This window comes from Anopheles coustani, chromosome X (assembly GCF_943734705.1).
Source record: "Anopheles coustani chromosome X, idAnoCousDA_361_x.2, whole genome shotgun sequence".
Lineage (NCBI taxonomy): Eukaryota > Metazoa > Arthropoda > Insecta > Diptera > Culicidae > Anopheles > Anopheles coustani.
The window spans coordinates 14,837,232-14,864,936 of NC_071290.1; the positions used below are offsets into that span (position 1 = coordinate 14,837,232).

At 46.1% G+C, this 27,705-nt stretch overlaps 1 protein-coding gene across 1 annotated transcript in view; it reads left to right on the forward strand.

Moving 5' to 3' along the window:
• LOC131269336 (netrin-1-like) overlaps positions 1–27,705 on the forward strand; it is an 83,508-nt gene that overhangs the window by 43,056 nt on the left and 12,747 nt on the right. Inside the window, exons 3-4 of the mRNA XM_058271687.1 lie at positions 24,288–24,437; positions 24,575–24,739. Coding sequence (XP_058127670.1) covers positions 24,288–24,437; positions 24,575–24,739 — 315 coding nt within the window. The remainder of the gene's footprint in view (positions 1–24,287; positions 24,438–24,574; positions 24,740–27,705) is intronic.

A 27,705-nucleotide genomic window follows, 5' to 3' on the forward strand; every position in this document is an offset into this window, starting at 1 on the left:
TGATGCAGAAAATTAAAATAAAAACAATTGATGAAATGCTTTTACTCATTTAAAAATCATTTTGAAGAGAGGAACACAGTGGTATCAAAAAATGTTTAAATACACTGCGTCCCAAAATGATAGCCTCACCCAGTTTTTTCGCTCATATGCTATTTTAAATGATCGCAAGGTAAAATAAACGACTGAAACATATTCCTTAATCTAAAAGAAATGTGTTTCACTTCTAATTTATCAGAAAAAAAAATTAATTATAAAATTTTGGTCAAAAATTTAAAAAATGGAGTGTCCCATAATGATAGCCTCACTTCAAAAATCATTCAAATTAACAAAGCAACCCAGTTCCTAGCTACGTTATCAGTTGCCAAAAGTAATTTTTAAGTTCTCTTACTTTAATTTGTAATTTAATTTGAACATTGGAAGCAGAAAACAACTCTACGAACGAGAAAAAATTCAAATTGATGCTTATCGCTTTAATGGCAAGTCAAATCATGAAATTGTCGTGCTAATAAATAGATTCACAAACGTCATTAACGATTATGTAAAAGATTCCAGTTAATATGGGGTTCAGAAGTCTCCTGGTCGTCTTCAAAATCTTTCCTCGCGTGATAATCGGAGGATTTTTTAAGTTGCTTTCAATGCAACCAAAGGTTGCCGTAGGACAAAAAACGATTTCTGGGTGAATGTGCACAAAAATGCTGTGTTGCGAGCTTTGAATTCATGTTCTGCTATTGTAAGAGAGTCCATGAAGAAAGTTTCTGCCCTCAAACTTCACCAAAAAGTCGCTAGATTGGAGTTTGCTACAGAACATATGACATGGAAGAATGAGTGGAGAAACGTAAGTTGTCACTTTGTAGTCTTGTTCAAATTTTAAATTATTAATTCATGTTAGGTGGATTATACTGATGAAAAAACGTTAAATATTGATGGATCGGATGGTTACATCCATTACCGGCGAGATTTAAGACGATAGCACGATTTTTCTACCGTCACAATTTTGAAGGTGAATCAGTCATAATTTGGGCTGCGTTCAGCGGTCTTAGTAGAAGTAAATTGGCCATTATACCAACACGTATGAACAGCGATATGTTTATCGACATCCTGGACAATCATTTAAAGCCTTATCTGGAAAATCACAACACCCAACAGCTCATTTTTAAGCAAGAAAATGCTGCCGGGCACGCACGCAAGACAACAAGAACACACCTTGCACGGTCGGGTATCAAAACAATGTCTTAGCCAGCCGTTTTCCCAGACCTTAATCCAATAGAGAATGTTTGTGGAAGGCTAGTTCAAGAGATTTATGAAGATGGGAGACATTACGAGACCCTAAAGGACCTTAACCTTGCTATCCGAAATGCTTGGCGTTCCTTATCAGTAAATACGTTAGAAAAATTATCGGAGAGCATACCATCAAGCATTTTCCAAGCATAAATCGTAATGGAGAACCAACTGATAACTGATAAATCATGACTTTTTAATCCATTTATGCTATTTTTGTTGATAATTCGATCAAAATCCTAAGTGAGGCTATCATTTTGGGACACCACTGATTTTAGTTTTTTTGGACCGAAAGGGATTGTTCATTCGTTTTTTTCAACAATATTTATGCAAAGTAGTCGTTTTATACTTACAAATATTTGTGAATTTTTTGGAAAAATGTATATGCTCGGTATTCGCCCTGCACAGAAAAAACTAGGTGAGGCTATCATTTTGGGACGCAGTGTATCTCTAACCTACAGCTAAGCTAAGTAAAGTGTACAATTACAACCATTTTCATTGGACTCGTTGTGTAGGAAGTAGAATATAGTACTTAATGATTACTATTATGACAAGAAGATTTTGAATTGTTAGTTTTTTTTCAACACTGAACAGTGTTTTTTCCTTACTTCCTTATTTTCATATCTACAGTTTATTGGTAACTTTTCGAAGGGAAATATTTATAAAATTGTTTATAGGACGGTTCTTATTGAGCATCACATCAATGTTGAAAACATGTCGATAAATGTTCATGAAACAAAAGAAACATACTTTTTACTACTACTCTCATATCTAAAGTTTATTGGTAACTTTTCGAAGAGAAATATTTATAAAATTGTTTATAGGAAGGTTCTTATTGAGCATCACATCAATATTGAAAACATGTCGATAAATGTTCATGAAACAAAAGAAACATACTTTGTACTACTACTCTTCTTGTATCTTAGTCCTACTGCCCTATTTCACTTTTTCCTCATCGTGTTTCCAGTACTTTCTTTTGTGTAATTACTTTATAGCACACGTTGTGAAACATTTATCCGAATTATCGTTCTATTACGTTTTGTTTTGTATAACACACTGCTTAGAGCTTCGTTTACTCTTAGTTGTCTAATTCAATGTTCATCTTAATTTATTAAGTTAGTTCATATCAAAAAGATCATTTGTCCACTGCAACTCGCAAAGCACGGTATCTTTTAAAGCAACACAAAAATAAGCTCGTCATATGCGCCTTATTATTTTATTGGAACCACTGAAAAAACGGTTTCCAGCGATCGAAGTTACACCACAAACATCAACCGAAACCTGTGTCGCACCGTTTTGTTGTTTTCTTTTTCTACCGCGTGTTGCCGAGTAATTAGCATTAAAATCGATACAAATACGCTATAAATGTTTTTAACGATCGTCGCCTATAATCTGCCGGGAAAATAAACGGCGCATCCGGCGAAGTGTATCGACGAGCCGCGCGGGTAATCGTTCTTGTTTGCCATGGGAAAGAGATTAACGAACTCCCCTCCCCTCCCCCGGGTCGGCAAAAGGCAATCTAATTAATCCCCAACTGGAGCCTCACTTGGGAGGGTGGGGGCGGAGGGAGCGGGTGGAATTATTCCCGTGGTGACACAGAATGGTTGTGGAAAAATATGGTTCCACCTGTTTCGCCCTTCGAACACACAAGTGCAACTTTTCCCTCCCTGCCTGACCTCCCCCTCCACTGGAAGGGAGGAAAATGGAGTCCCATCGGGGCCACGAAACAATCACCATGCCGCGTCCGAGCCCGCACGTTGGGTGCAGAGTTGTGTTTTTCCATTAACATTCACAATTAGAGGGGCTTCCGTTATCGTTGTCGCCTTTTTGGTTGTTTTGTTGTGCTACTACTCGCCACTTGCGCTTTTTGCGGGAAACTTCGCTATACGGAGAAACGATGATCATCAAAATGGCTGCCGTCCCCCTGCTCCCTCTCCTCGTTTTTGAAAAAAAAAACTTTGCCCACCCAACCTTTTGCGTGGCACAAAGTACAAAGTTGGTCTATAAATAAGTAAAATAACCATCTGCCCTAACAGCGCGCCGCCCCGGAAGTGCTCTACTCTACGGCCTGCACCGGATGCAGCAAAATTTGGCTCATAAAATAATCACACCCCGCTTGTTGTACTATGCCAGGTGGAAAATGCACCGAGGGACTGGGGAGGGTGTGGGAAATTATTAGTCGGAAGATCGGTGGGGCAACGTTGCAACCGGCAAGGGGGCGAGGACAGGTGTCGTAGCCGGACACAAGGCCGCCGGACGACACGCTGGTCCACAAACGCCAACCCTGGCATAGCCGGACCTGCTGGAATATTTATAAATTCATTATCAACCTCTGGTACCCGTCGTAAATCGAGTGTTTTATGGCATGCCGTTGCTTGTCGTGGCCGCTTGTACAGCGCCGAATGTGGGTTACCGGGGAATGGTAATACCCATTTTCCCGGAAGCCATCTGCTGCAACCAACTGCATTCCATATCCGGGTGGTGGGCGGTTTTAGAACTTCCCTCCCTTTTAACTACTCCATTAATTGCAGCGCCGTGTATGTAGTCAAGAGTCGGTTAATACTAATAGATACTTCCCGAGCAGGTTGTTTATACTTTTTCTTATTTTACTAAACCAATAAGTAATCGTTGGGGTCAATATGCTTGTTTCCTTCCTACACTTCTCTCACAGTATCGGGTGCCTTCACAAATAGAATTCGGTTTTGGGGTCACTTTTAGAACAGACTCCGAACCCGAACTCACTCCTGGCATGATCAACGAGAGTTTGCACCTCTAAATGCTATGCCTAATTTAAATTCAAATAGAAATTGGCGTAGAACAAACAGTGCTTTCCAGTGTGAACGTGTTGGAATATACTAAACCGATTTAAAATTCCGACCAACGTTGAAGTTCAGAATCATGATCAGATTCGATCCGACACAAACAGTGTTTTTAGTAGGTAGAGATTACTCTCCAATACTCCGTTTCGATGCCACATTGGATCGGCTGTCATCTATCATCTGTCGTCGGGGTTTCATTCAAATACACAAATAGCAGCAGAGATTTCTTGTACAAAAACATAATAAAGTGTATCACATCGTTCAGATATCAAAGTTATTCCAGCAGAGCTTGGAGGTGATTCCACACGGGAGTCGTTCCTATCAATGCAAGAGTGCCTGAGATGCAAACCTATATCAGTCTGAAACAACCCAATGACAAAGGATATCTTGGTATTTCGAATTCAATCCGCATCATCACGGATAGAAAAAGAGCCTCTTAGTCAAGGGATTATACGAACTGCAAAGAGTTGGTTGTTGACGTAAGAATGTTTCCTCTAAAATTGAATAGAATGCAACATGCTTTTTTCTAAATTGTTTTCTTACATCTAATGATTGCGAGAGCACTATTTTGAAGTTGGTTAGAAAGTTGACGATTCATCGATCACTGCTTTGGTTGTGTGTCGATACTGATGCACTTGCATTCCGGAATTGATTCCGATTATTTCGGGCTTATTTTCTAGCTCTCAGAGGCCCCGCAAAACGTTGCAATCGCCCCCTTCCGGGTGGTAGCTTCCGTGGCGCGCAAAACGTTGACGGTCCGAAACGGAAGTGCCATCGTTAAACTTCGTCGGTTCGTTCGGTGTCGGTGCAATGACTCCAACCAAGCTGGAGGGCTGCGGGATGAAGAAAACAATTAAAATTCAATCATTTGCTAGCGCCGTTTCTCGACTCCTCGTGCCCTGGAGCACTAATAAACGTGCCCCTGCGATCGGGAAGCCGCACGTCGGCGCGATTCCAGGTGAAATCGAGCTCGAAGCATCCGGCGCGGGTGGTCCTCCCACACTCGCCCGCAACGCCAGGGTCGGCGGGCATGTGTCAAAGATAAACAGCAGCGCAACAGCAAATCCGCCGGAGCCCGAGCCGGGTTTTCCTACCTTCCAGGCGCACTGTTGGTGAAATTAAATTTGGTTCCAGCGCTTCGGAGCCCGCGGGCGACCTCCTGCCCGGATTCCAGGCCGTAAACGAAAATCTGTGCCCCGCCCGGGTTACCAAGGATGGTGCCTAAAGGGAAAGGAAGCGGGCGCTGCTTTCTGCACTTGGCGAGTAATCGTTTTTATTTTCCTCGCACAAGCATCACCATCATCAACATCATCTGCCAACGGCGGTTGTATCATCAAATACCGTGCACTTGCCAATCGCACACGCACGCACGCGTCGTTTGATATTGGAAAACTTATCTCGGCTCCGTTTCCGTCCGGGGCCGATTTGTAACCGTTTGCCATCGCCACCGTCGCTGGTCAATGTTTTTGCCGGCTAGCAGCAATTCCCGAATTGCGTCGTGCATTGCGCGCTCCCATCTACAAACAGTCAAAACATATGCGCACGGAAGTGGCCGTACGCCGCATTCGCCGACCATCAAAGGTAACCGTCCTGCTATGCCGATCATCGACGCCGGGGCCATTTCGAACTCCCTTCCCACCGATGGTGCACCGTTCGTTTCAGCTCGACGCACAGTGGACCGGAGGATGGATTTTTAGTTAAGAGCTTCGTTAAAAATATTTTAACGAGTGTGCAATTACTGAACATACACAGAAATGTTAAGATCAGTGCTTACTTTACTCTCTTTACGTTCCGATAGTGCTCTATCTCATAAAATATCAACTTAATTTTTACAGACTAAGATCATCAACGGATCCTTAAGGTATTTTTCAGCCTAAGAACCTTATAGGCATTTGCTTAACTTGACTGGCGAACTCACGAACGCTTTAGAGAAATTATAGTAAACCAGAAATTTTACATTTTCCATTTTAAAAAAGATGCTATTTGAAATTTCTCATTCAAAGAAGCTTGATGAAGTCTTTACCACTAACAGCATCTCTCATTGACGTAGGGTAAACATCCTGTGCTACTCCAATCTTACAGAACGTTGTACTCACTTTCAAAATTGAGTTATTTGCAGAATGGACCTGAAAGAAATAAAAACAAAATAGATCATTATCACATTACTCAGGCGCGTGGAATTTTTCACTCACTTTTGAAGTTGGGTTTATGTGAAGCATAGACCTGAAATGAAAAGTAAAATTTGAGACATCAGTAAACATTATGAATAAAATAAAGTGAAGCATAGAGCATGTATATTGAAAATGTAAGAAAATGTGAAAAATCTACAACAAACATTTAGATCGTTGCATAAAACCTGAATGGATAACAGCATGAAGCTCAGAGGTAAACCTTTGAACCCTATGATAAACTTTAGCAATAAAAGCTGTTTACCATCAGTGCCACGAAGAGAAGTTATCAGTAATCAAGTTTGTGTTTCGACCTGTTTCGACGAAATGTTTACATCCAACTTTCAATAAATCCGATGGAGTTGTTTTTGAACCGTTTTGAGCATACACTTGCGCAATTGGCAGCCTCGGGTCCACTGTGGCCGACTTTTGGACCATCGTACCTGGTTCGACACACTGTTTGCTCGCTTTGGAACAACGATTTCGGCTATGCCGAATGGCGCATTCGATTTTCCAGATGATACATCGATGAAAGTGGATTCACAGGTTGGCGCTCGGAAGAGATAGCATGCTCGCTGTTTATTCTCTTCAAGCGTCCACCCGCCCCGCAAAACGAATCCTAACCATCGTAGGGGGAAAAGCTATGTGTGGCTGACAACAGACGAGTGCGTTAACGATGGATGACTGTGGAACCAATTTCGAGTTCGAGCTTCCAACCGAACGGTTGCAGCTGACTCTTTGACTTCACCTGCAAATATCAATGCCTTAAGGCAGACATTCCGGGGGACTGCAGCTCCGGAGCGCCTTCCGCAAACAAAACAGACCCCGGATGAAGGATCCAAATGAAATCGGAGCGCAGCTCTTTTACACTACGAGCGCCCAAACTACTAATCAACACAAACCCCGACCCAGAAGCTGATGGTCTTTTCCCGGGGAAATCCCCTTGGACCACCTGGCGTCGGTGGAAAATGTGTGCAAATGAAAATACAACGTTCGCAACTCGTTCCGAAGGATCGGTGTGCGCCATCTTACCGGTTATTAAAACTCAGGGTGACAGTCGTTTTTCGGAGCGGGATGAAAACGGTCCTGATGGCCGGAACAGAGGAACGGATGGTTTAGCAATGTTTCCTACCCAGTTGCGATGCGGTTCCCGTCCTCCTGAGTAGGATTACGAAGCATTGCGTTCCGGAAGAGATACTTCAGGCGTGCCGTTATCTGATTGGTTACGGTGTAAAGGTGGCTATTTTCCATTGGAGTTGGGGTTTCCTTCATATTTGGAGTAGGGAGGGAGTATAAGATTATTTGCCAGTATCATTTCCACAAGCAATAACTCCGGCACGAAGGATAGCTTCCAATTACGCACCGGAGGGAAAAAGTTGTTTACGAAACGAAAAGGCTCGAACGTCAAAAAAAAAGAAGTCTATATAGCGAGAGAACCTTTCCTGCTGAGTCGTTGCGGCCGTTTCCACTTTTGTCGAATTGCATTTATCGAGCTGCAAATTTGTCGGGTGGAAAAATTCGCACCACCATATAGGCAGCTCCCCTGGGAGGGATTCGATCCGACTCCATCCTCCAACTCCGCGAGCACGTTTGGTTCGTCGGGTTTGTTTTTTTTTTTCGTCAGCATATTACAATTCAACTCGGCACATCGACTCCCGGGGTTCCAGTCCCCTATGGTTGTTTGGGAATTTATGGCACACTTCCCCTCTCCAGCTCCCTCCCCTTCCTTCGATTGCAATTCGTCCCCAGGGCCTTTCGTTCGTTACGTCACCTCGAGAACCTCGGAAGAAATGTTGCCAACCCACCCCCCCGCCTCAACCCAGACACGCACAACGAACGAGACGAACTCGTCTACGAGGTGACGCTCTGCAGCAACTCTTTCCGCTGGAAACCGGAGAGCTGGGGAGTTGGCTCCTTTTTCGCATTTCGTTTCAGTTCCTTTTTATAATACGTGCACAGACTTCCGACATCCGGCCCGAACGCATCCCGACCGGGTTAAAAACAAACAAAGGTAGCTGGCACACACGAAAAAACGTATCGAACCCAGCACCCTCGTGTTTCCAACTCCCAACCCCCAAGCGCCCGAGGAGTGTATATGTAAAATCCTTGAACCTCATCAAACACTGCTCAACAACTTCTCCAATCTACAATAACAATCTGCTGGCCCGCAAACAACGCATACCACTCTCGAGGGAGGTGGTCTGGGGGCTGGCAAACAGATTGTTTTATTGCGTCACCCTCACGCCCTCGGGAGATATCCTGCGGCTCAGCAGTTCGGGGCATTGGCAGATTTCCCCGGCCAGTCCCACACTTCGTTGATCCTGCATGCGGTTGGCCGACCACCGAGCACTAACAAGGAGGCCATAAATTGAAGGATTTAAAGAGATTGACCTCCTGATGTATGAAGTTCCTTTACCATTTGTTTCGCCCGTTGCGTAACGTTGAGTGCAATCGAATGGGAGTCTTGGGGGGGCGGGGACGAGGGTGCTAATAAAAAGAGGAAAAAGATAAAAAAAAACTACCGTTTGTGTGTGTGTGAGAGAGGAAAATAAAAGATTTCACCATATATCCCCTGGCAAACACCGGCAGCGTGAAGGGCCCGAAAACGTCGGAAGCGATGATTGCGAAAAGGGACATAAAAAATAAAGGCAAACAATCTCTAGAGGGGACTGCCGGATGTGGGATGCTCGTCGTCCCCGTTGGTGGTGGTGGGGTTTGGTTACTATTTCCCCCCCCCCCCCCCCCCAAAATCCCCTCCCCTTTCGTCAAACCCGCACCCGTAGATTAGGGTGTGCTCATTTTGTTTGTTTAACCCCCGCCTGGACGATTGGATTGGAGGAGCTAGCGATGGGCGAAACGGTTCGGAATCAATATAATTCCTCATCATACACGGTGCTCCTGCCGTTTCGCCGTCATTGTAAGCCAAAATAAAGGCAGTGCCGGATGTTTCATCCGTATTGTTTATGTCTCTCTTCATCGCAGCAAAAGAATATTTGGAGCAAGTTGAAACAAAACTAATTAAAAGATGCCATAACAAAAGTGTAAACATACAGCCTCAGCACGGACTTCACATTGAATTCAATGGTTCGGTTCCTTTGACGATATTTGTATTAAAATTGACAGCTCGATTCCCAATCGACAGCTAGGGCTTAGAATCTTTTCAAAAACAAAAATTCATTTGCTCGTATTTTTACTTATTTTATCTCTAGTTTAGTAAACTTAACCAAAGATTGCAACAATGAATCGTTTCTCTACTTGCCGGAAAAGAATTCCTCTCTGTTCAAATACAACTACTGCGCTTTAATTAGAGTTTGTGCCACGTGAGTGGCACTTCATTTTTTATTGATCTTCATCTTTTATTCATTCATATGAATCTTTCAACCAATAAAACATTAATTCATTTTGTTAATTGATCTTTTATGAATCTTTCATGAATCTTCGTGATATAGAAAAAAACAAACAAACGACATAGAAAAACAGAGGTCTTCTTTTAACATTTTTGTGATTCTTCGAGTTTCGGGATTTATGGAATTCATTAATCTCACATTCAGATCGATCAGAAAGATCAAGACTGAAGCAACGATTCATCCAGATACATGAATCTTATCTAACTCTAATTGCAATCCATCCCAGACAACTTCTCCAACAGGTTTCTTGGAAACACGTTTAGTTTGATCAGCTGGAAGTTGCAGAACTGCAAAGATTTAGTGAGGAATATATAATGAACGACACTCGGCTGATATATAAAAAGTTTAACTGTTTCTAAAGCGTATGCGAGGCAGAAGCATTGAATTGGAATCCCGGAGCCGAGCGGGAATAGATCCTGATAGGATTGAAACCGTCGGAATCAGAGTCGGATGGGTATCATAGTTCACTACGGAGCGCCCACCACCAGATTCGACGTAAAGTAGGAGAAAGGACAAGAAAACAACCATCCACCAAGCAGACATTTCCATTTACATTCGATAGCATCACCACTTTGAGGTTTTGGGGGGAAAACGAGGGGTGGAAATAATCATTCGTGCACGGTTTGATAACTTCCCTAACCCGTTCGGTTTGATAGCCTGCCAATGGTTTCATTCAATGTTCCGTGGCGGGAAGATACAAAAAAACCCACATAGAGAGAGAGAGAGAGATTGATCCTTAATCCTCCTTTCGCACGACTCGGCAGAGTCAATTGATGGGAAGGGGCGGGGAAGCTGTATTTGGAACCGGCGTTCGGTTTTCCCCCGGGCTGACGTTTATAGAAATCCTTTCAATAACTCACACCGGTACGGCACCGGAAGGTATCTCTGTTGTGCAGTTCTGTTTTCCTTTTTCCCTTTCGCCCGTTGGCGTGAACAAATCGATTCGCAAACGAAACAGACACTATTTTCTTTCCATATTCCACGCAAAACCTCCTGTTGGTACAGGTACCGTTTACGGCGTCCTTCCCGCGTCGGCATCATTAGCTCCGTTCGAGTTCGAGCTTTTGCAACAACTCCGGAGCGCTCCGTTTGACACGGTGAGGGGCCATATGCTTGAAATGGAAAATTATAGCTCGTCTTTGAGCAAAGTCGTAAATGTGTGTTCATCCATAAATGCCTTGCAGGGGCATATTTGCCAAACCGAAAAGTATGCCCACCACATAGACCGACCGCCCCCACAACCTCCCCCTCCCCATCCTCAATGTCTCGACGTTGTGGCGGAACATAAATACACGCTCAACTTACTTCCACCAGGTTGAAGAATGTCTCCTGCTTACGAACCAAATCGCCATATCCCTGCTACTCCCACACCCCGACCAAACCGCTACTCCCACAAGAGGCAACTTTGAAAACCACCCCGCCCTTATCCGTGGCGCGCTCCGGAGCCGCATCGGACAATCCGTAACACGAAACCGCCACCGAAAAAACGGTACCCCATTCCGGTCGGAGCCATCATTAACGAGTTCATGAGTGCATTAAGCCATGGAAAAAGTATCACATTTGCTGCCCTCCCAACTGTAACCTCTGTGGCCCTCGGGGGGAGGGAGGAAAGCTGACGGCGGGGAATTTGGCTCCGGAAAATGAGGGGCCGAGCTGACGAAGCGGAAGAATTCCGCAACAAAAAACGCGAACTCAGTGGGAGAAGGACGGCTGGGGGACGTGGGGGGGGCCAAGGGGACCGGAAAAACGAGGAAAAGGTGCGAAATGAACAACTTTTTAACGGTGGGTGAAAGAATTTTCCAAATCGTTGGTGTTTGTGTTTTCTTAAGGGGGAAATTTATGAGCTGTGAGAATACGCACCAATTTCACAATGGCAAAAAGGGGCCGAAATCGAAAGCTAAACCAAATTTATGGAGGAACTCTGATTGCAAAAACAAAGCGGCAATACAATTAAATCTAACAAGCTAGCTTGATGGGCGAACTTCGTCAAGTTCCAGCCTTTTCATGCGATTTATACGATGAGAGACGAATCGATGAGATTTAAGGGATCTATTCACAGATTTTAACTCTTCTTGCTAAACTGTGGTTTGAGAGCACACAACGAAAGTCAGTCCACAAGCTATGACACGTATATAAAACATCTCTTTAAGTATTTTAGTCTATCGGTATTATGTATCTATTAGGCAATACACTTCATCCTGGCGTATTTTAATCTCCAGCTTAATATATTCTCCATCGTTACTGACGTCCTCTCCCCTCATAAAAACTTGTTGGTTGTGACAAAGAGCTACTCCCATAAATTTGAAGATTCTCTCAGTCCAAATCTGGAACCAAGCCTGAATGATAGTACAATCGATTAAATCGTAACGCAACCATGTACGACCGATTTGAAGTTTCCTTCCCTTCTCTTAGATCTCAAAGTCGGGTATTAGTTACCTATTAGGCAGTTCTTCTTGTGACTTTTGAAGTATGTTTCTTTAATTGAAACATCCTGGACTATTTTAATCTAAATCATAGTTTCTTCTCCATCGTTACTCACGACCTCTCGCATCACTATATTTTATTTCAGATGACTTTGTCAAAAACGTGGCAGTTCCAGAAATTACAGAAGATCTGAAGAATCTCTCAGTCCACATCTAGGACTATACCTAAATAATGAAACTATTGATTAAATGGTGACGCAACGTATAAATGACACTCAATTATGATTCTTAGGAATCAAGCAATTACCAACACCATTGTCCATCGAGTACCGTTAAAACCGCTGCCTCTTTACGATCTCCGGTACGGATGAGGCATCCCACCCGGAATGCCAATTATCGTAATCGATCGGTAGAGAAAATACAAATATCTACTTCCTCGGAAAAAAGCGGGTGAGATCATCGGCAGGTGCCATTACAGCCGGGATCAGTGCGCTGAGCTGCACACAATGCACCATGCACTTTAGGTTAACGAGGGATCCCACAAGACGGGAGGTACAGCCCCATCATGGCGGTCGTAAAAACAAAACATTCCGCCATTCCGCGCTTTTACGACCGAATCGCGCTGATGGACTTTTGAGGTTTTGTTGCTGTTAAGCTAGGCCAAATTACACAACTTTACGACCGTCTTCGAATCTCGCCGCCACAGCCACGGGCAAAAGGGCAATACTAGTACGGCGCCTTAATTGCACCTTTTTAGCATTGTCTCCCACACCCACACAACCATTCGGCGTGCCTTCCCTCGCTAAGGTAGGTGTCACCTGGCATGTCTCGGGTCTGTACACCCGTGCCGTGTCAGGCGCCATTTCCATATTCCTAATTGATCACCTCCGTCTATTCCTGGCCCGGTGAGGCTCAAGTTCACGTCTAGAGCTCTAGTGTCGTATGCTTTGATGCCGGGATACAGGATCGATGACGAACGGTCGAACGCCGGTTCCTTCGACCTCCGCGGCGATTCATTACACCGCAGCGGTACTATCCTTTCGTGAGACAGCTGACAAGGCACAGACAAGTTCTACGTCGTGGGAAAATGTTCCCGGGTACGTAAAACCTCACTCCCAGGGAAGGTTTGGTGGACGAAAAGTAAGACAGAGCTCGACGGAATGTTGCGACAGCCGGAAAGGTTCCGCCCGGAAGGACTTCAAAGCGGCCCGAAATCGATCAGCTCACACATAAAAACGTGCTCGGTACGGGTTGCGCGTGTGTGCTTGCATGCGTTTGAGTTGAAACACTTTTACCCGCTCGCCCATTTCGAATAACTTTGTCGGCTCGCCAGAAAACTGGGAAGCCTAACCCAATGGATGGATATGCTACAGTTGACAGTCGTCAAAGAGAAGAATTGAATGTTATAACAAGTCTGGTCCATATCACAAACTCCGGGATGCGAAACCAAGCGAAAACGTATGTTTTCAAAACCGTAGGTAGAACGTGTACTATGGTAACTGAACTTATTGATACTGCAACTTCAGCAGAGTGTGACTGTCACTCATACTCCAAATAAACCAGACGCAACCATTTGGCAAACGGAAACAACTTCCACTGTAGTAAACTGTCAACTACGAATATGTTTCATAACAAACTAGTTTTAAGAGTTTCGCCAGCGTGCCGAAACCTTTGTCTCACTTTAAAGCTAGACTTCAGCCTGACTTTAACATCTTCTGAAAGATCTATCCTCTGCAGCACTTTAGGGAGATACAATATAGGGCTTGAGATGTTTCGGTAGGTGTGTAGCTGATACTAAAACTTTCAACCACAAGGCGTATGGATACTTTAACACACCGGACATTGCCATTTGACGAGCACCAGTTAGTTTGACTGTCCAAGTGTGGCGTAGCACAGGAGTTGAAAACTGTTCAAAATGGACACAGTTTGGAAAGTGTTGCCCGCCCTGCGTCGTAATTTGAACTTCTGCATAACTTCAGGAACAATTTCCGGAAATGTCATCATTGATGTTACCTGGTTCTACATCCCAGCACCTCTGTTGGGTCTCAGTCCCCAAGTCCCAGGTACCCCTCAGTTCATCAACGAGATCCCAAAAACTCGCAAAAGCGGACTCCGAGAGGCGAATTTGATACTTTTAATCAGGAAGAAGGAAGGTGTAGCGGCCACGAAATTGCGCGCAAAAGCCTCCACGCTCGTAAATTTGTGCTCCAATTATTTATGCCCGCTCGCACACGCATACGGCAAACAGGCCGAGACTGCGTGGTTTATTTTCTTTGAGTCTTTACTCTGTTTTTTAAAGAAAGAATGAACGATCGCGGGAAGACGGAAATTGTCGCCGTCGTCCGGAGGTACGTCGGTAGGTTCCGCCGCGTCGTTCTGTGTTTGTTTATCTCCACCACTTGCCCCCAGTGGGTGGAGGTGGAGCCCCCCATCGTAACCACCAAGCTTTTCTTGGGCGCGCGTACAGAACGGCGAACTTAGTCGAGTTCAAGCGCGAGCTTGAAGTATTTATGTTTGTCCGCCGGTATTTATTGCCTGTTTGTTCTGGGAGAGGGAGAGAGATGCCTTTTCCCAACGAAAACGAACCCCAATCCTTCCCCCCCTTTTTGTGCAATAAGGGCCGAGAGACGGAAGGGATGAACTTTGCCGTCGTGCACAGGGGCTTTCGTTTCCGGTTAGACTTTTTCCTGTTTTTTGCTGTCCGGGGAGTTCTTTTTTTTCTCTCTCCGACTGCATACACGCGCGCGACTTGTCGGATTTATTTGCCCGCGTCCCCAGACATATCGGAGGCTGTGGTTCGGGTTATGCACCCAAAACAGATTTTTCTTTCCATTTTCTTGTGGGTTTTGTTTACGAGTTTATTCCAATCGGTCGGCCAAGAAAAAACGGAACACACGGTAAAATCGCGGGGTTGGCGCTCTGCTCCCTGTCCACTCACCAGCTGAAGCGGACCTTGCGTCCCGTTTGGTGCAGTTGAACGTGAGTGGAAGTATAACAATTTGCTCAAATCCGTCGAAGCATATGGAATAAATAACGCCACGGTCGCGTAGACGCCGGGGGAAATGTGTCTCTCGCTCGCTAGTAGCCCGGATCCTTGGGGAAGTCCTATGCCCCTATGGAAGGGGTACCTTTAAGCGCACGTAATACATGTACGAACCGAAACAGCCACCATCTCCTTTCCTATGCGTAGCATAAATCAACCCGATCGAGTCACCGATTAGGGCGTCGCTGCTCCGGCCGCAGATCTTAGCTCATGTGCCCCGTCGTGGTTGCTCCAGTAATGGTCGACCACTCCCTTCACCCAGCGCACTCAGCCCCCCTCCTCATGCAACGGAGTGGTCGCAGCTCTATCGAATCACTGTAATTAATCAAATTACCACTCCACTCGATAAAGCACAACCGAAAACGGCACGCACCATTGGCACTCACAAATCCTGCAGCGTGCTGGCATCCCCCCCAAGTTAATGCTATTAATTTGTGGCTGAGCCGATTTTAGAGGTTCGGATTAAGCTTTTTTTTTCGCTACCGGATCCGAAAAGAAAGCAAAACGAAAAAGCTTTCCATCACAAACCGAGGAGAAGGAAGAGGAAAAGGTTGCGGTCCTGTGTGTAATAGGCCATATATATATATGTGGATATATGTATAGACCGTTTGTTTTGTGGTCACGAGGGGGGAGGGAGAGGGTAGGGGACAATTTACGGGCCGAACTAATTCTTCCCAATTATCCGCTCAACTTTTCACACCCCCAACGAGGTCCCTAAATTAGGCGGTAATTCATCGGGGGTGGGAGGGGGGGGGGAGGGTTTCGGGATTAAGGCAATCCCCATCCAAGCAACCTGTTCCTTCCAAGCCGAATCGGAAGCAGCTAAAACGGCTCTAGTGGTGACGTGAAATTGAGCGTGCAGCTTCAGCACGCAACCTCTTCCAATCCGGCGCAAGGAGAGATTAATCGACGCGCAAACCGCTACCCCCCTTCTTTGAGGGACGAGCTATTTTTGCACCGCCGAGAACCGAGGCAACACACGCCCTTCCTCCCCCCCGCCCATCACCCTTTGCTGCCCTCCTTCAAGCTGGTGGTAATTGATTTTCATTCCTGTAGAGCACATACTTTTCTGCACGATTTAAATTTATTAATAACACCAACGCTGGGACCGGGGGGCTGTGGTGGATGGAGTGGGGAAGGAGAAGGAGTTCCGTGCGTGGAGCCGGGAATGGAATGGAGTAAGATTTTAATCTCCACCATCAAGGGGAACGCCTCGCCAAATGCGTCGCAAAATAAAAAAAATAAACGCAACAGCAGCAGCAAAGAACATCAACCCTTGAGGGACGATAAAAAAGTGTTGGTTCTTTGAAAAGTTTTTCTAAATAACATATTTAGTGAATTATACCATGTCAGGCTAATAAAATTTAGTAAATAAAATGAATGCGATTCAAAAGCTTATATTTTTGTATTGGTTATACATTTTTTTTAAGTACTACATGCACAAAATCAGTGGCGTTCTTTAAATAAGATGAAAGTGCATCTGAGCACATTCTGTTTAAATTATTTTCTGTTTTTTATTACTGGTTCCATTTTCGAGGGCATTTATATTCTGTTATTTTTTAACGTAGTTTTTATATTTTCAACAATAAACAACAAAATAATAGCCGAAGCTTAAAAAAATGCTGTAACTTTTACCAAATTGCAAAACATAAACAAAGCTCAAATGACGCTTAATGTATTTGTTTTTCTTTTGTTATTTAAATATCACTTTTCTGGCACAATTTTTCCTTGCTTGCTAACATGAACCAAATGAGCAGTTCCATACATCGAAATTAAATATGTACTAGAACCAACTTTTCAAAAGGTTCTTGCATGGATCCGCCTTTACTCTCCCGATATTGATAATAAGCTTCATTTTGCCAGTTTGGTGTTTACTTTACTTGTAGTTTTCTGTTTTGTTTCTGGAATTCATTTTTGGATGATTTTTATTCAATAGATTTCAACGCAATTTTTATGTATTTGGCCTTAATGCAATTAACTTCACGTCGTTTCTTTTTTTTTTGTTTTGTTTGAATTGTTATGAAACTTCGTTACCTTAACTGTTTGCTTTTCTAAAACAACAGAAAGCTCTAGCCATCGTTTGTAATTTTTACCTATAATGAATATGTTTCTAACTCAAAAGAGAAATTCTTCAAATGAGTAATGTATTCTCCATCGACGATTGAACAAACATTTCACAAAAAAATATATCCAAAATAGAGGCAAAATAGATTGGGCTCTCAAGGGTTGGAAAGAAATAAAATAGGGCAGCAAGACATATGCAGGCAGGCAACCGTCTCACCACGTCCTCACGTAGCTCCGTGAATCCTTCCACGTCTCATTTCGATTTCATTTTCTGCAAACGATTGAAGGACTGAGGAGGGAAAGGAAAGTGTAAAGTTTTCTCTTCTAGGAGCATTAGGATGCAACAAGAAAGGATAACATCCTTCAACCGGTGCGAAAATGGTCGACGAGGCCAATCGAAAGTTGGTGCGCCCTATCAACTGCATCATTATCGCAAATGCCCGAAAACCAAACCCGTACCGTACGACGTCCCGCCGAGACACTGCACGGTCTGAAACCCCCAATGCAGAAAGAGTTAAGCTTCCGATTTATGTACAAGATTAAGGTAGGATCTAATGTCTTGAAATATTTCACGCGCCGAGCTCGTTCTTGGCTCGGCTTTCGAAAGTTGGTGCTGCTCATGGGTCTTCTTCATCATCGTGAGTTTTTTTTTTTTTGTTTTTTGTTCCGTCTACTTCCTTCTCTCGAAGGAAGGGAATGAAATGAGAAAAGATTTACGAACGCCTCGGCACCGGGTCGCCGGGAAGATGGCAATGATTTAGAGCTGGTGGGGCGGGATCCTGGCGTTACCACGAGGTAATCCGGGGCAAACTAAACGGGGGCCTGAGTTATGTGTAGCACAACGATTTTTCCTTTTAGGACTCGGTAGCCTGGCTGTTATCTTACATACCGGGTGGGTGCGTCGTTCCCAACTCCCAAGGACCGCTCGGGTGTTGGCTTTAACCTGCTCGGGTATTAAATTCCATACTTCAAAGTTCGATAATTCCTTTCTGAGTCCGAGCGGCGTGTGTTTTTTCGGATATCAAATTCTGGTGCAGTCAGAATAGACACCCACCGATGGTCCAGCATACGTTCCATTCGATCTGCCACAAAATAAATCAAAGCGTCCATCAGTCGCGCTATCGAATTCACATTAAATCAACACCGGGCACACAGCGTCCACCGAGTTCTGAATGTTACGAGTCATTGATACTGGACGAGCGTGCAACGATTTCTGCCTCTAGTAAAAAAGAACTAAGGACGGAGGATGCACACGGCAATCGATCGATTAGAACTTCATATATCATCACCCATGTCAGAGTGGACTGACCCCGTCTGGACTGTGGCACGTTTTGTGCGTGGTGTCTCTGCCGCGGACTCTCACCTTCATCAGGGGTTTTTGGGAGTTTTAGGAAACCCACCCGGGCACATACCGCTACCGATGGAAACGCACCAGAAATGGGGGGAAAAAACAGTTACGTATTGGTCGTTGGCCGAAAAACAAACTCCACGCGAGCGGGGAGGCTCGTTGCCGGAGTCTCCCAAAAAACCGGTGGTCCGATGCATGATTGATGAGCGTCTGGATGATCCGGTGGCATTGCATCAAAGGCGTCGAGGCGTCGGTTGTGTAGGAGCGGCGGTGGGTGACATCTTCTTTACCTCGCACTGCCCGCTTAAATTATGGCCACACGGGCGATAAAGCGCTCCCGCCGATCCCAACATCGCCAGCTGCGCCAAGGGCGCACCGGTGTGGTCGCAGTTCCCTAGAGAGAAGCATCCCAGACAAACGCATCAGCGATAACGATAACATATATTTCATTTCGTTTTTATTACAACCATCATTACAAGTGTCGAGTGATCGGTGTTTCATGCATGTTTCCCCCCCCCCCCCCCCCCCCCCTTCGTTGCAACCACTTTTCCCTTCAAACCGAGCACCTGGGGATGCAGCACGAGAGCGAACGGAGAAAGGCACCGGGGCAGAAGAATGTCCGGTCCGTTACACCGAAGCTGCTCGATTCAGGGGCGGGTCGGGCACACATACTCGCAGATGAAACACCTCCTGTCGGACAAACCTCCCGCAAGAGAGCAGCAGTGGGCATACGTTACGGAGAAGAAGGCGAAAGGAGAAGCGATGTGATAAATTACGCCAATTACCGGAATATCTTCAACATCAATAAATTCCATCGACTGTCCGATGGGGCTCGATTTTTTTTTTCGGAATAAGAGGGGAAGGGGGGGCAGTGGGCAGAACGGGCAGGGTTTAGTGGGTTGATGGTCACTTGGTGAAGCAGTTCACTCCCCAAACCAAACGTCTGCGGCCTTCGCGTCGTACCATCTGGAACACTCACTATATATCTTCAGAGTGTTCGCTCTTCCCTCCCCAACGGGTGGAATAGTTTGGCGCTTCCGGGAAATGGGTAGCTGCTCCCGATCTGGTTGACCTGGAAAATGGCTAGAGGTCAATGGCGGTGGCAGACCTGACTTACCTCCCCTTTGCCCACAGCCCGCAGTTCCGGCGCTCACCTGTGCCTTTACACGAACGTTTAATTTTACCCGCCAATCCACCACAATCGCTTTCACCTTCTGTGGTTGCAAGTAGTCTTCCATCCACTCGTTTTGCGTTCCCTGTCGATTCCCCCTTTGCTACTCTACGGGGTACGTCCTGACTTGTTGCCACAGTCTGTTTGATGTTGGCTTTCATCCTTAAGGGAAATGTTCTAATTGGCTATTAGAATGTACTAGAAGTATCTGATGGAGGTATGTGATAGAAGAAATACAAACGAAAGAGCGACTGAACCATTCCGAAGCTAAAAAGGATATGTGGGAAACTAGGGACGCCTGACAGTCTTCCAGTCTATAGACATGACTGGGCTATACTGTACCGATAAACAAGAGACGCCATAGTTTGCCTAACGTAGAAGGCAAAGCCATCAGAGATACCAGGATACGGAATTGGATCATTTTAGTACCCGGTTCCAGATACTGCCCAAAGATACTTCAGGTTAAACCTCACCTCACGAGTCAAAAAACTTAGTAAACGAACACCTAGGCATGCATGGTAGGTTCGCCACAGCTCCATCATTAAACCTCATATAGTCCTCGAAATTACCAAAACTGGTTTAGCCTTCTGGTTCTGCAATTGAAGTCATAAAAATCTTCCTGATCTAGGAATATAGAGCTAGCTGGTGTCTGGTAAAGCTTTGGGCTTTAATCCTCATCGTCAACATTATTGACATGCCTTCTGGTTCAGAATTAGAAATCAAATTGCTGTAGGTATACAGAACTAGCGGGCGTCAGGTACTCAAAGTTTAGGACTTTAGTCCCTATTTTATATCTAACTCTTCTGGGATTTGATAACCTGTAATGTATTGGTAATGATCAAGACTGTTTTTACTCATAAACATTATATTTTATTCGAGACACTAATTGAGCGTTGTCCATATGAGACGGGCACGCAAATTAGCCTGTTAAGGAGCGGGTACAAGGGTCAGGGATTTCACTACTTAGTTGGCCACGATCTATCCACACTCCCGCTCTCGCGCTAATGAACCTAGTCAACTCCCAACCCGGGGGCTTGCCGGGCGTGACAACATACCTGCCTCTATGGCCAGCATATGTAGGGTCCCAGCAATGAATTCATTTGCGACACCCATCCCTCCCATCTCCCAGACTGCACACCCCGGTCCCCCGGTGGTTGATGGGCCAATTTGTACAGGCACACCCGGATCGAAACGGTCCCCCGCTGCTTTTATCGTGCGCAAATGATTATTATTTTAGTTGGAGAAGGATATTTGCCCGCGTTTGCGTTTTACGGCCTCCCCGTACCGCTGTTGGCTGGAGTCGCTGGAGGGGAGCCGAGACTTTACTGCCAATCGCCCTCGAACAACGCCGCGTGCTGGTGGCGCACGAGGTGGCACGATATGAATTTATTAGAAACCAATAAACCACTGATTTATGCCGGTGTGGCCCTGTCTTGTCCCGCGCACCGTCCGGAGAGTGGTCCACCGGTGCCTCGACTCAATGTCGCAACGGTGGGAATTCAAGGCACACCACCGGGCATCAGGGTGATGAGCGCACAACAATGTGTTGTTCGAGCTTCGAGTTCGAGGCTAAACCCAATTTTACCCGAGAGCTTCTCAACAGGACCAGACGTTTCGATGGGTCGCCTACAGATACCTACAGCACTCTCCCTCGCAATCGTTTTCTCCCGCCAAATTCCGGGGTTCGATCACGGTGACAGTGCACAAAACCGTCTGTCAGCATACGTGCTAAATAGGGCCGGGCCATCAAAAAGCGGGCCATAAAAATTTATCGCCGCTCGCCAAAGGGCCGAACATAAACAAATACTAACTGGACTACTGCCCGGTTTCCCGGTCTCAACAGAGCAGAAGGGGAGAACGATGCGCGTAATCAGGAAGTGGAAGACCCCTCGGTAAAAGGCAACTTCACGTCAATCGGCTCGAGTATGGCACACCGGCTCCAAAGCGCAAAACGTGGACGACCCTTTGAAGTATCGGTCGCTCGTTTAAACGGTCAAGTGGGGTTCCCTCTGCAGCTATGGACCGGGGCTCCTATCATGTCCACAACGGTCCACCGGGGACTAGAGAAATATTGACCGCTACCGGCGGCACGACAATGTTGCCAATCGAACACTCACTCCACCGCTTCTTGCTGGTCCATGGACCGAAACCGAGGTAAAGCAATTGCTTGGATCGAACAGTGCGAAATAAAAATGACCCTCCCGGGGACAAGATATGGAGGTATTTAATAGAAGTGCCCTATCGGCGCCGGAAGGGAACGAGCTGTACATCTCTCTCGGTGCAATTTCTAACGGAAAACAATCAGGTCCTTTGAGGGTAGGAATGACCCAAAGACATTGGACTCCGCTGATAAAGACAATCACCGTGCGGGATTTCTAGTGGGTTGTAAATTTTGAAAACGTCCCTCTGTGTTGAGCAAAAGAAAGGAGACGCCATAACGCTTCTGGTGCGAGTACATCATTCACCGTCCAGCCCTTCGAGCGACGGACATTAAAATCGCATCCTTTTTCCCAGATCCTTGCCGGGTTTTTAGGAACCTCCTCAATAGCGCTCTGCTGTTCCCTTCCAAGCAACGATACCATCTCCACGCTATCTTGCCATCTTCCTTCAGGCGAAAAACAAAAGAACCGAAAACCGAAAGTTCTCCTCGGGATGGACCGAAGTCTCCCAGCTGAAAATTGAAAAATTCAACTCATACATCAACGGCTGCGGCGGAGGGTGCGCGGGTTGCATCGAAAAGGTGGGCATCCCATCAAACCGCCTCAGGAATGCAGCAGGCGCGTACATCATCGTATCGGGAAGGAAAATTGAAAACGGTCCCGATATGATCACGTTTGCAATAAAAATATTACACTCGAACTCGCCGCACTCCCTTGAGGCAGTGTAATGCCCCACTCGTCGCTTGCTTAATGTGTGAGACACACCAGTTCGTCGATCCGGTGTTCCCCCCACCTGCGGTAGTGAAAAGTGCGTCATTTTTTTGCGTCTCGAAACAGGATTAACTCGTAAAAGGCACGGAAAAGGAGAGCACACTCAATAAAGGCGGAAGGTAGTATTTCACCTGCCGGGCCGTCACGTCACATAAAACCCCAAAGAGGAGTCTTCTGGAGTGGGCACAGTAGCAGCACATCAATGTTTGGCTATCCTTGGGCTAAGTGTGAACGAACTCCCGAGTGTGCTTAATCCCGGAGTGGTAACAACAACTAAAAAACAAAATAAAATACACACACACACACAGTGGAATGAAACCGCCCGGCAGCATTAGCGACATGATTAACGACCGCCCGGGGCAGTTAACCTCGATTGGCCCGCGATTCCGAGACGGTAGTCGCACCGGTCTCCCTTCCGCCGGGGCCAGGAATGGGGGGGGGGGGGGGGGGCGAAATAATCGACAAACGGGTTGTATATATCCTCTCCCGCTATCCCGTAACGCATCGTTACGATACTGCCTGTTACGGGCAGTAAAAACGAGGTTTACGACGGGATTTGCTCGCCTGATTGTCTGCGTCTGTGTGTGTGTGTGTGTGTGTGTGTGTGTGTGCAGTTTTTTTTAACGACAATCGTCGCCATTTAAAGATGCACCCCCCCAGTGGACACCCAAGAAGGAGTTGCAAGTTTGAGAATGAGAACTTTGGCATGAACTCTTCTTCAGTCCAAAATTAAAATCAGGTGCAATAGCGGACATATGGAACTGGAACTTAATATTGAGTTCAATCCACAGTGTCGCTTCTGTAAAGCTCTGATAAACCTATATGAGAAGGCAGACGGTCAGAATACAACATCAAGGACGATAAATGAATAAACCTAATGACTTATATTAGTATATGAATAACGGACGGACTATAAAATGAAACATGTTAAGACCCAGCGCAAGGTGATTCTAAGGAATAGTATTTGAATATTTGCGTCTCATAAACCCAAGATTAATTCAAATTAGTGTTGTGCGATTCTGAAGCAGATTCATCATTCTGGATTATTCTTTGTAAAGAATTAATGAATCCGAATCTTCATATTAAAGATTAATGAATCTTCAAATATCCATGAATCTCTAATAAAAAATTTAAGAAGTTCAAAACGTCAATAAAATAGTGAAGGGAAGACACCAACAGGAAGAGGATCGAAAGATACATGAAGCCATCATTGAGGATTCGAATCTCAACACATTGATGAATATTGCTCTCTCATTAAAAGATTCATGAAACTTTCACATTAATGGATCTGAATTTAAGTTACCCAACTCTAATAATATGTCTTAAAGATTAATATTACCAATATAATTTATCCATTGAACCTAATACTCAAACGACTCCTCATGGAAGATATTCAAGGATTTTGAGGCATTTTGGGAAGCGCTCCCCAAACATCTCCCGGTGTTGCGAAAGGGGATAGCTCATATGGCAGCTTTCAAGCTGAACTCCTGTTGGGCACAATTAAATAAGGCTATCGACGTCAAGAAATATCAGATGATGGACAGATGACGCTGGCGGCATTAGATTGAACATTACCGGAGAGCCATGTTGATGCTGATGTTCTCCCGTTTCCCTTTTCTCGTGCCTTCTCTTCCAGCCTGCGACTGCCATCCGATCGGATCGTCCGGGAAAACCTGCAACCACACGACGGGCCAGTGTCCGTGCAAGGACGGTGTGGCCGGGCTCACCTGCAACCGGTGCGCCCGTGGCTACCAGCAGAGCCGCTCCCATATCGCACCGTGCATCAGTAAGCTCAACCAGCAGGCCATCATCTCACAATCCTATATCCAACGGGCTGTGTGGAATGTTTCACTTTTTTTCCTCTTCTCTCTCTCTTTCTTTCTCTCCATTGTCGTTTGCTTCTCGGGCTCGTTTGCGATGCAGAAATCCCTCGGGTGATAAGCATGGTCCATCCGCAGAACACCGCCCCGGAAGGACACCAGCCTCATCATCAGCATCAGCATCACTACCACAAGCCGGCCGGTGGCAGCAGCAGCAGCAGCCAGCACGATCCGGACGCGACCTCCTACCGCACGGATGCCGGACGGGGTAAGTAAGTGCCGCTTTTCATCATTCTTCATCACTCATTTCCACCCACCCTTCCTTTCTCCGAAGCCACACTACTCACTGCCCTCAGTTCCACAAATATCCCAACTGCCCGATGAACCACTTACCTTGTGGACGCGCTTGGAGTGTGAAAAACAAATTAGGCGTCGTGCGAGATTAATCTCACGCTCGTATGATGTCGGCCCTTCCGTGCGGTACTATGACTATAAACGACCAACCACGGATGCAAGCCTGCCCGGTTATCAATTAGTACGTTAATTCACTTATCTAAAGTAAATTAGTGAAGGTAAAAAACTTGCTGCAGTCGTAAAACATCAAGGCTTCGAGTCGCACGTCTTATATCAAACCAGGGCCACCAGTCTGTCTTAGTCCTGCAGCTACGAAATAAGTCTCTTCAGTATGAGTTACCCACGGACCATGCGAATAATGGCAGGAACTTCACTTTTGCGACTATGAACTTGACATGCAAGCCGTACTCTAATATCTCCCTTTTGGTAAAAGGTAAAGCAAATTCGGTGGTAAATGGTTGGCGCCGGTCTGACTTGGACCTTCCAGGTACTAACACTCTTACTTCAGAGAGTCCCGAATTAGACCATTCAAAATCAGGCCCCTTTTTTTAGTTCGTTTTTGGGATTTGAACCCATGACTAACCTTCTGCTGAGGAAGTGCCTGGAGTCATGGTAGGAACTCCATTTTTGTGACTATGAATATAAAACCCTGCAAAACAAACTTTAATATCTCCCTTTTGGTACAAGGTCAAGCAAATCCGAAGGTTTGAACCGCTCTGAGTTGGACCTTCGAGGTACTAACACTCTTACTTCAGAGAGTCCCGAATTAGACCATTCAAAATCAGGCCCCTTTTTTGAGTTCGTTTTTGGGATTTGAACCCATGACTAACCTTCTGCTGAGGAAGTGCCTGGAGTCATGACAGGAACTTCACTTTTGCGACTATGAACTTGACATGCAAGCCTAACTTTAATATCTCCCTTTGAGTCAAGCAAATCCGAAGGTAGTTGGAACCGCTCTGAGTTGGACCTTCCAGGTACTCACGAATTAGACCATTACTACCATACTTCCAGAGAATCACGAATTAGACCATTCAAAATCATGCCTTATTTTTGAGTTCGTTTTTGGGATTTGAACCCATGACTAACCTTCTGTAGAGGACGTGATTCGTTAGTACCTGCTTCGATCTAAGATGAGTTTCTAAGGTGTTCCAAAATCCGAAAGGATATTGTTGAAACAATTCAGAAAACTCTGTTACCAAAGAAAAAAAACCTGACGTAACACTCGCTGCATAAGCCAGAGAACGGTCCAGCTTAACTCCGGAAGCACCGGCACCGTTACACCAACCAACCTTCCCCAGTCCCCCTCCGTGGTCATCCCACGGAGGGAGAATCAATTTTGAAAATATAAATTTCCCATCCACCGCCGCCGCCGCCGCCAGCAGGTCTTCCTCCTCGAGCGTGCGGAGCCGTAAATCGCTCCGGCACACAAAAGCACTTGTCGCCGCTTGTGGAAGGCCGCGAAGATGGCCCAAGAATACCCCGTTATGAGCACCAAACGGCCACATGCCGCCAAAGGGCCAGGGCTGTACGCCCGGACTGTGTGTGTGTGTGTGTATTGAACCGGGTTTCCGTCCGAAAAAAGCTCTTGTTCTTGTTTATTTCGGAACGTTCGGGCTACTTCCCCACCCCCCCCCCCCCCCCCCCCCCGGCTGCCCTCTGTCACCCGCTTCTCACCCCTTGCTCTCTGGTAGAAAATGAAAAGTAATAATAATGCCGTCGGCGGAGCACTACGTAGCATGTCCCGAGTTAGGTCCCGGCCTGCATCGTGCAATCTTAAATGAGACGATTTATTGCACTTCGTTTCTGGTGCGCAGGGAGCCGCCGCATGGTGGCGGGCGGCGCCTCCGGATACGGTACGTAAGGTGCAGGGTGAGCCCTGAAGATGGAGGAGAGATGCTGTGTGCTCTCCACGCGCGCCATTCCAGACCGTTTCCCGTTTCAGCCTTCTCGGGTGCTGCTTGTACTCGAATGCAACGGCCTGAAAACGTGCCCCAAGCTGTCTACCCCCGTCGCCTCAGCGGGACCCTCCTTCTTCGGGCCAGCTGGAGAAAAGTGGCAAACTTTGGACTTCTATTGTTTCCCGAGCGCGGGGAGGGGAAGTACCGTGGAATGTCACGGCGGAAGTCAATGTAGCCAAAACAAGTCAAACAAACCGCAGGGCATCTAGAGCGAACACTCACATCCTCTCGGGTTTCGCTCGGGCTAAAAGGCACGTAACACTAACATTACCGTCCTACACCACCGCTCATCCCCTTCCTTTTCCGACATTCCGAGGAGCGTGCGACATTCCCGCAAAATTGTTCCGTAGCGCCATGCGACACAAAAGCCGGCGAGTTTATCTGTTACATTCCTGGCCGTTGTCGTTGTCGAAAGTTCAGCCACACAATAGGAAGTAGTGGTTGGTTGGAGTTGGATGAACCTCGAACGCATTCCCCGGAACGTTCGATCCTCCCGCTTGCGCCGCTCCCGAAATTGAGAGACCTCAAATTGGCGGTTCAATCCCTCTGGAGAGATCCCCGCCTGCCCAACACAGCGGGAGTTTGCCATTTAAATATTGAACAAAATGGAGGACACGGGAACAATCAACATGCACCGGCGCACTGATAGCCTCCCGGGAGCTGGCGATATAGTTTCACGAGAGAGATTTAAAGCAAATCGTACGCGGACCTCTCGAGATCTCCTACAGAAACAAACAGATCTCGTACAGAAAAACAAACGCAAACGCAAGCAAGCATGCAACCACAACAACCCGTTTTGTCGATGCTGTGAAAGATTGCACTTCCAATCACGCGCGCCTTCCCCTTCCCCTCTCCCAGCCCGAACAGGACGCGATTTGTTGAACAACTGCGGCGCTTAATTACGCGCAGCCTCGGGAAAAAG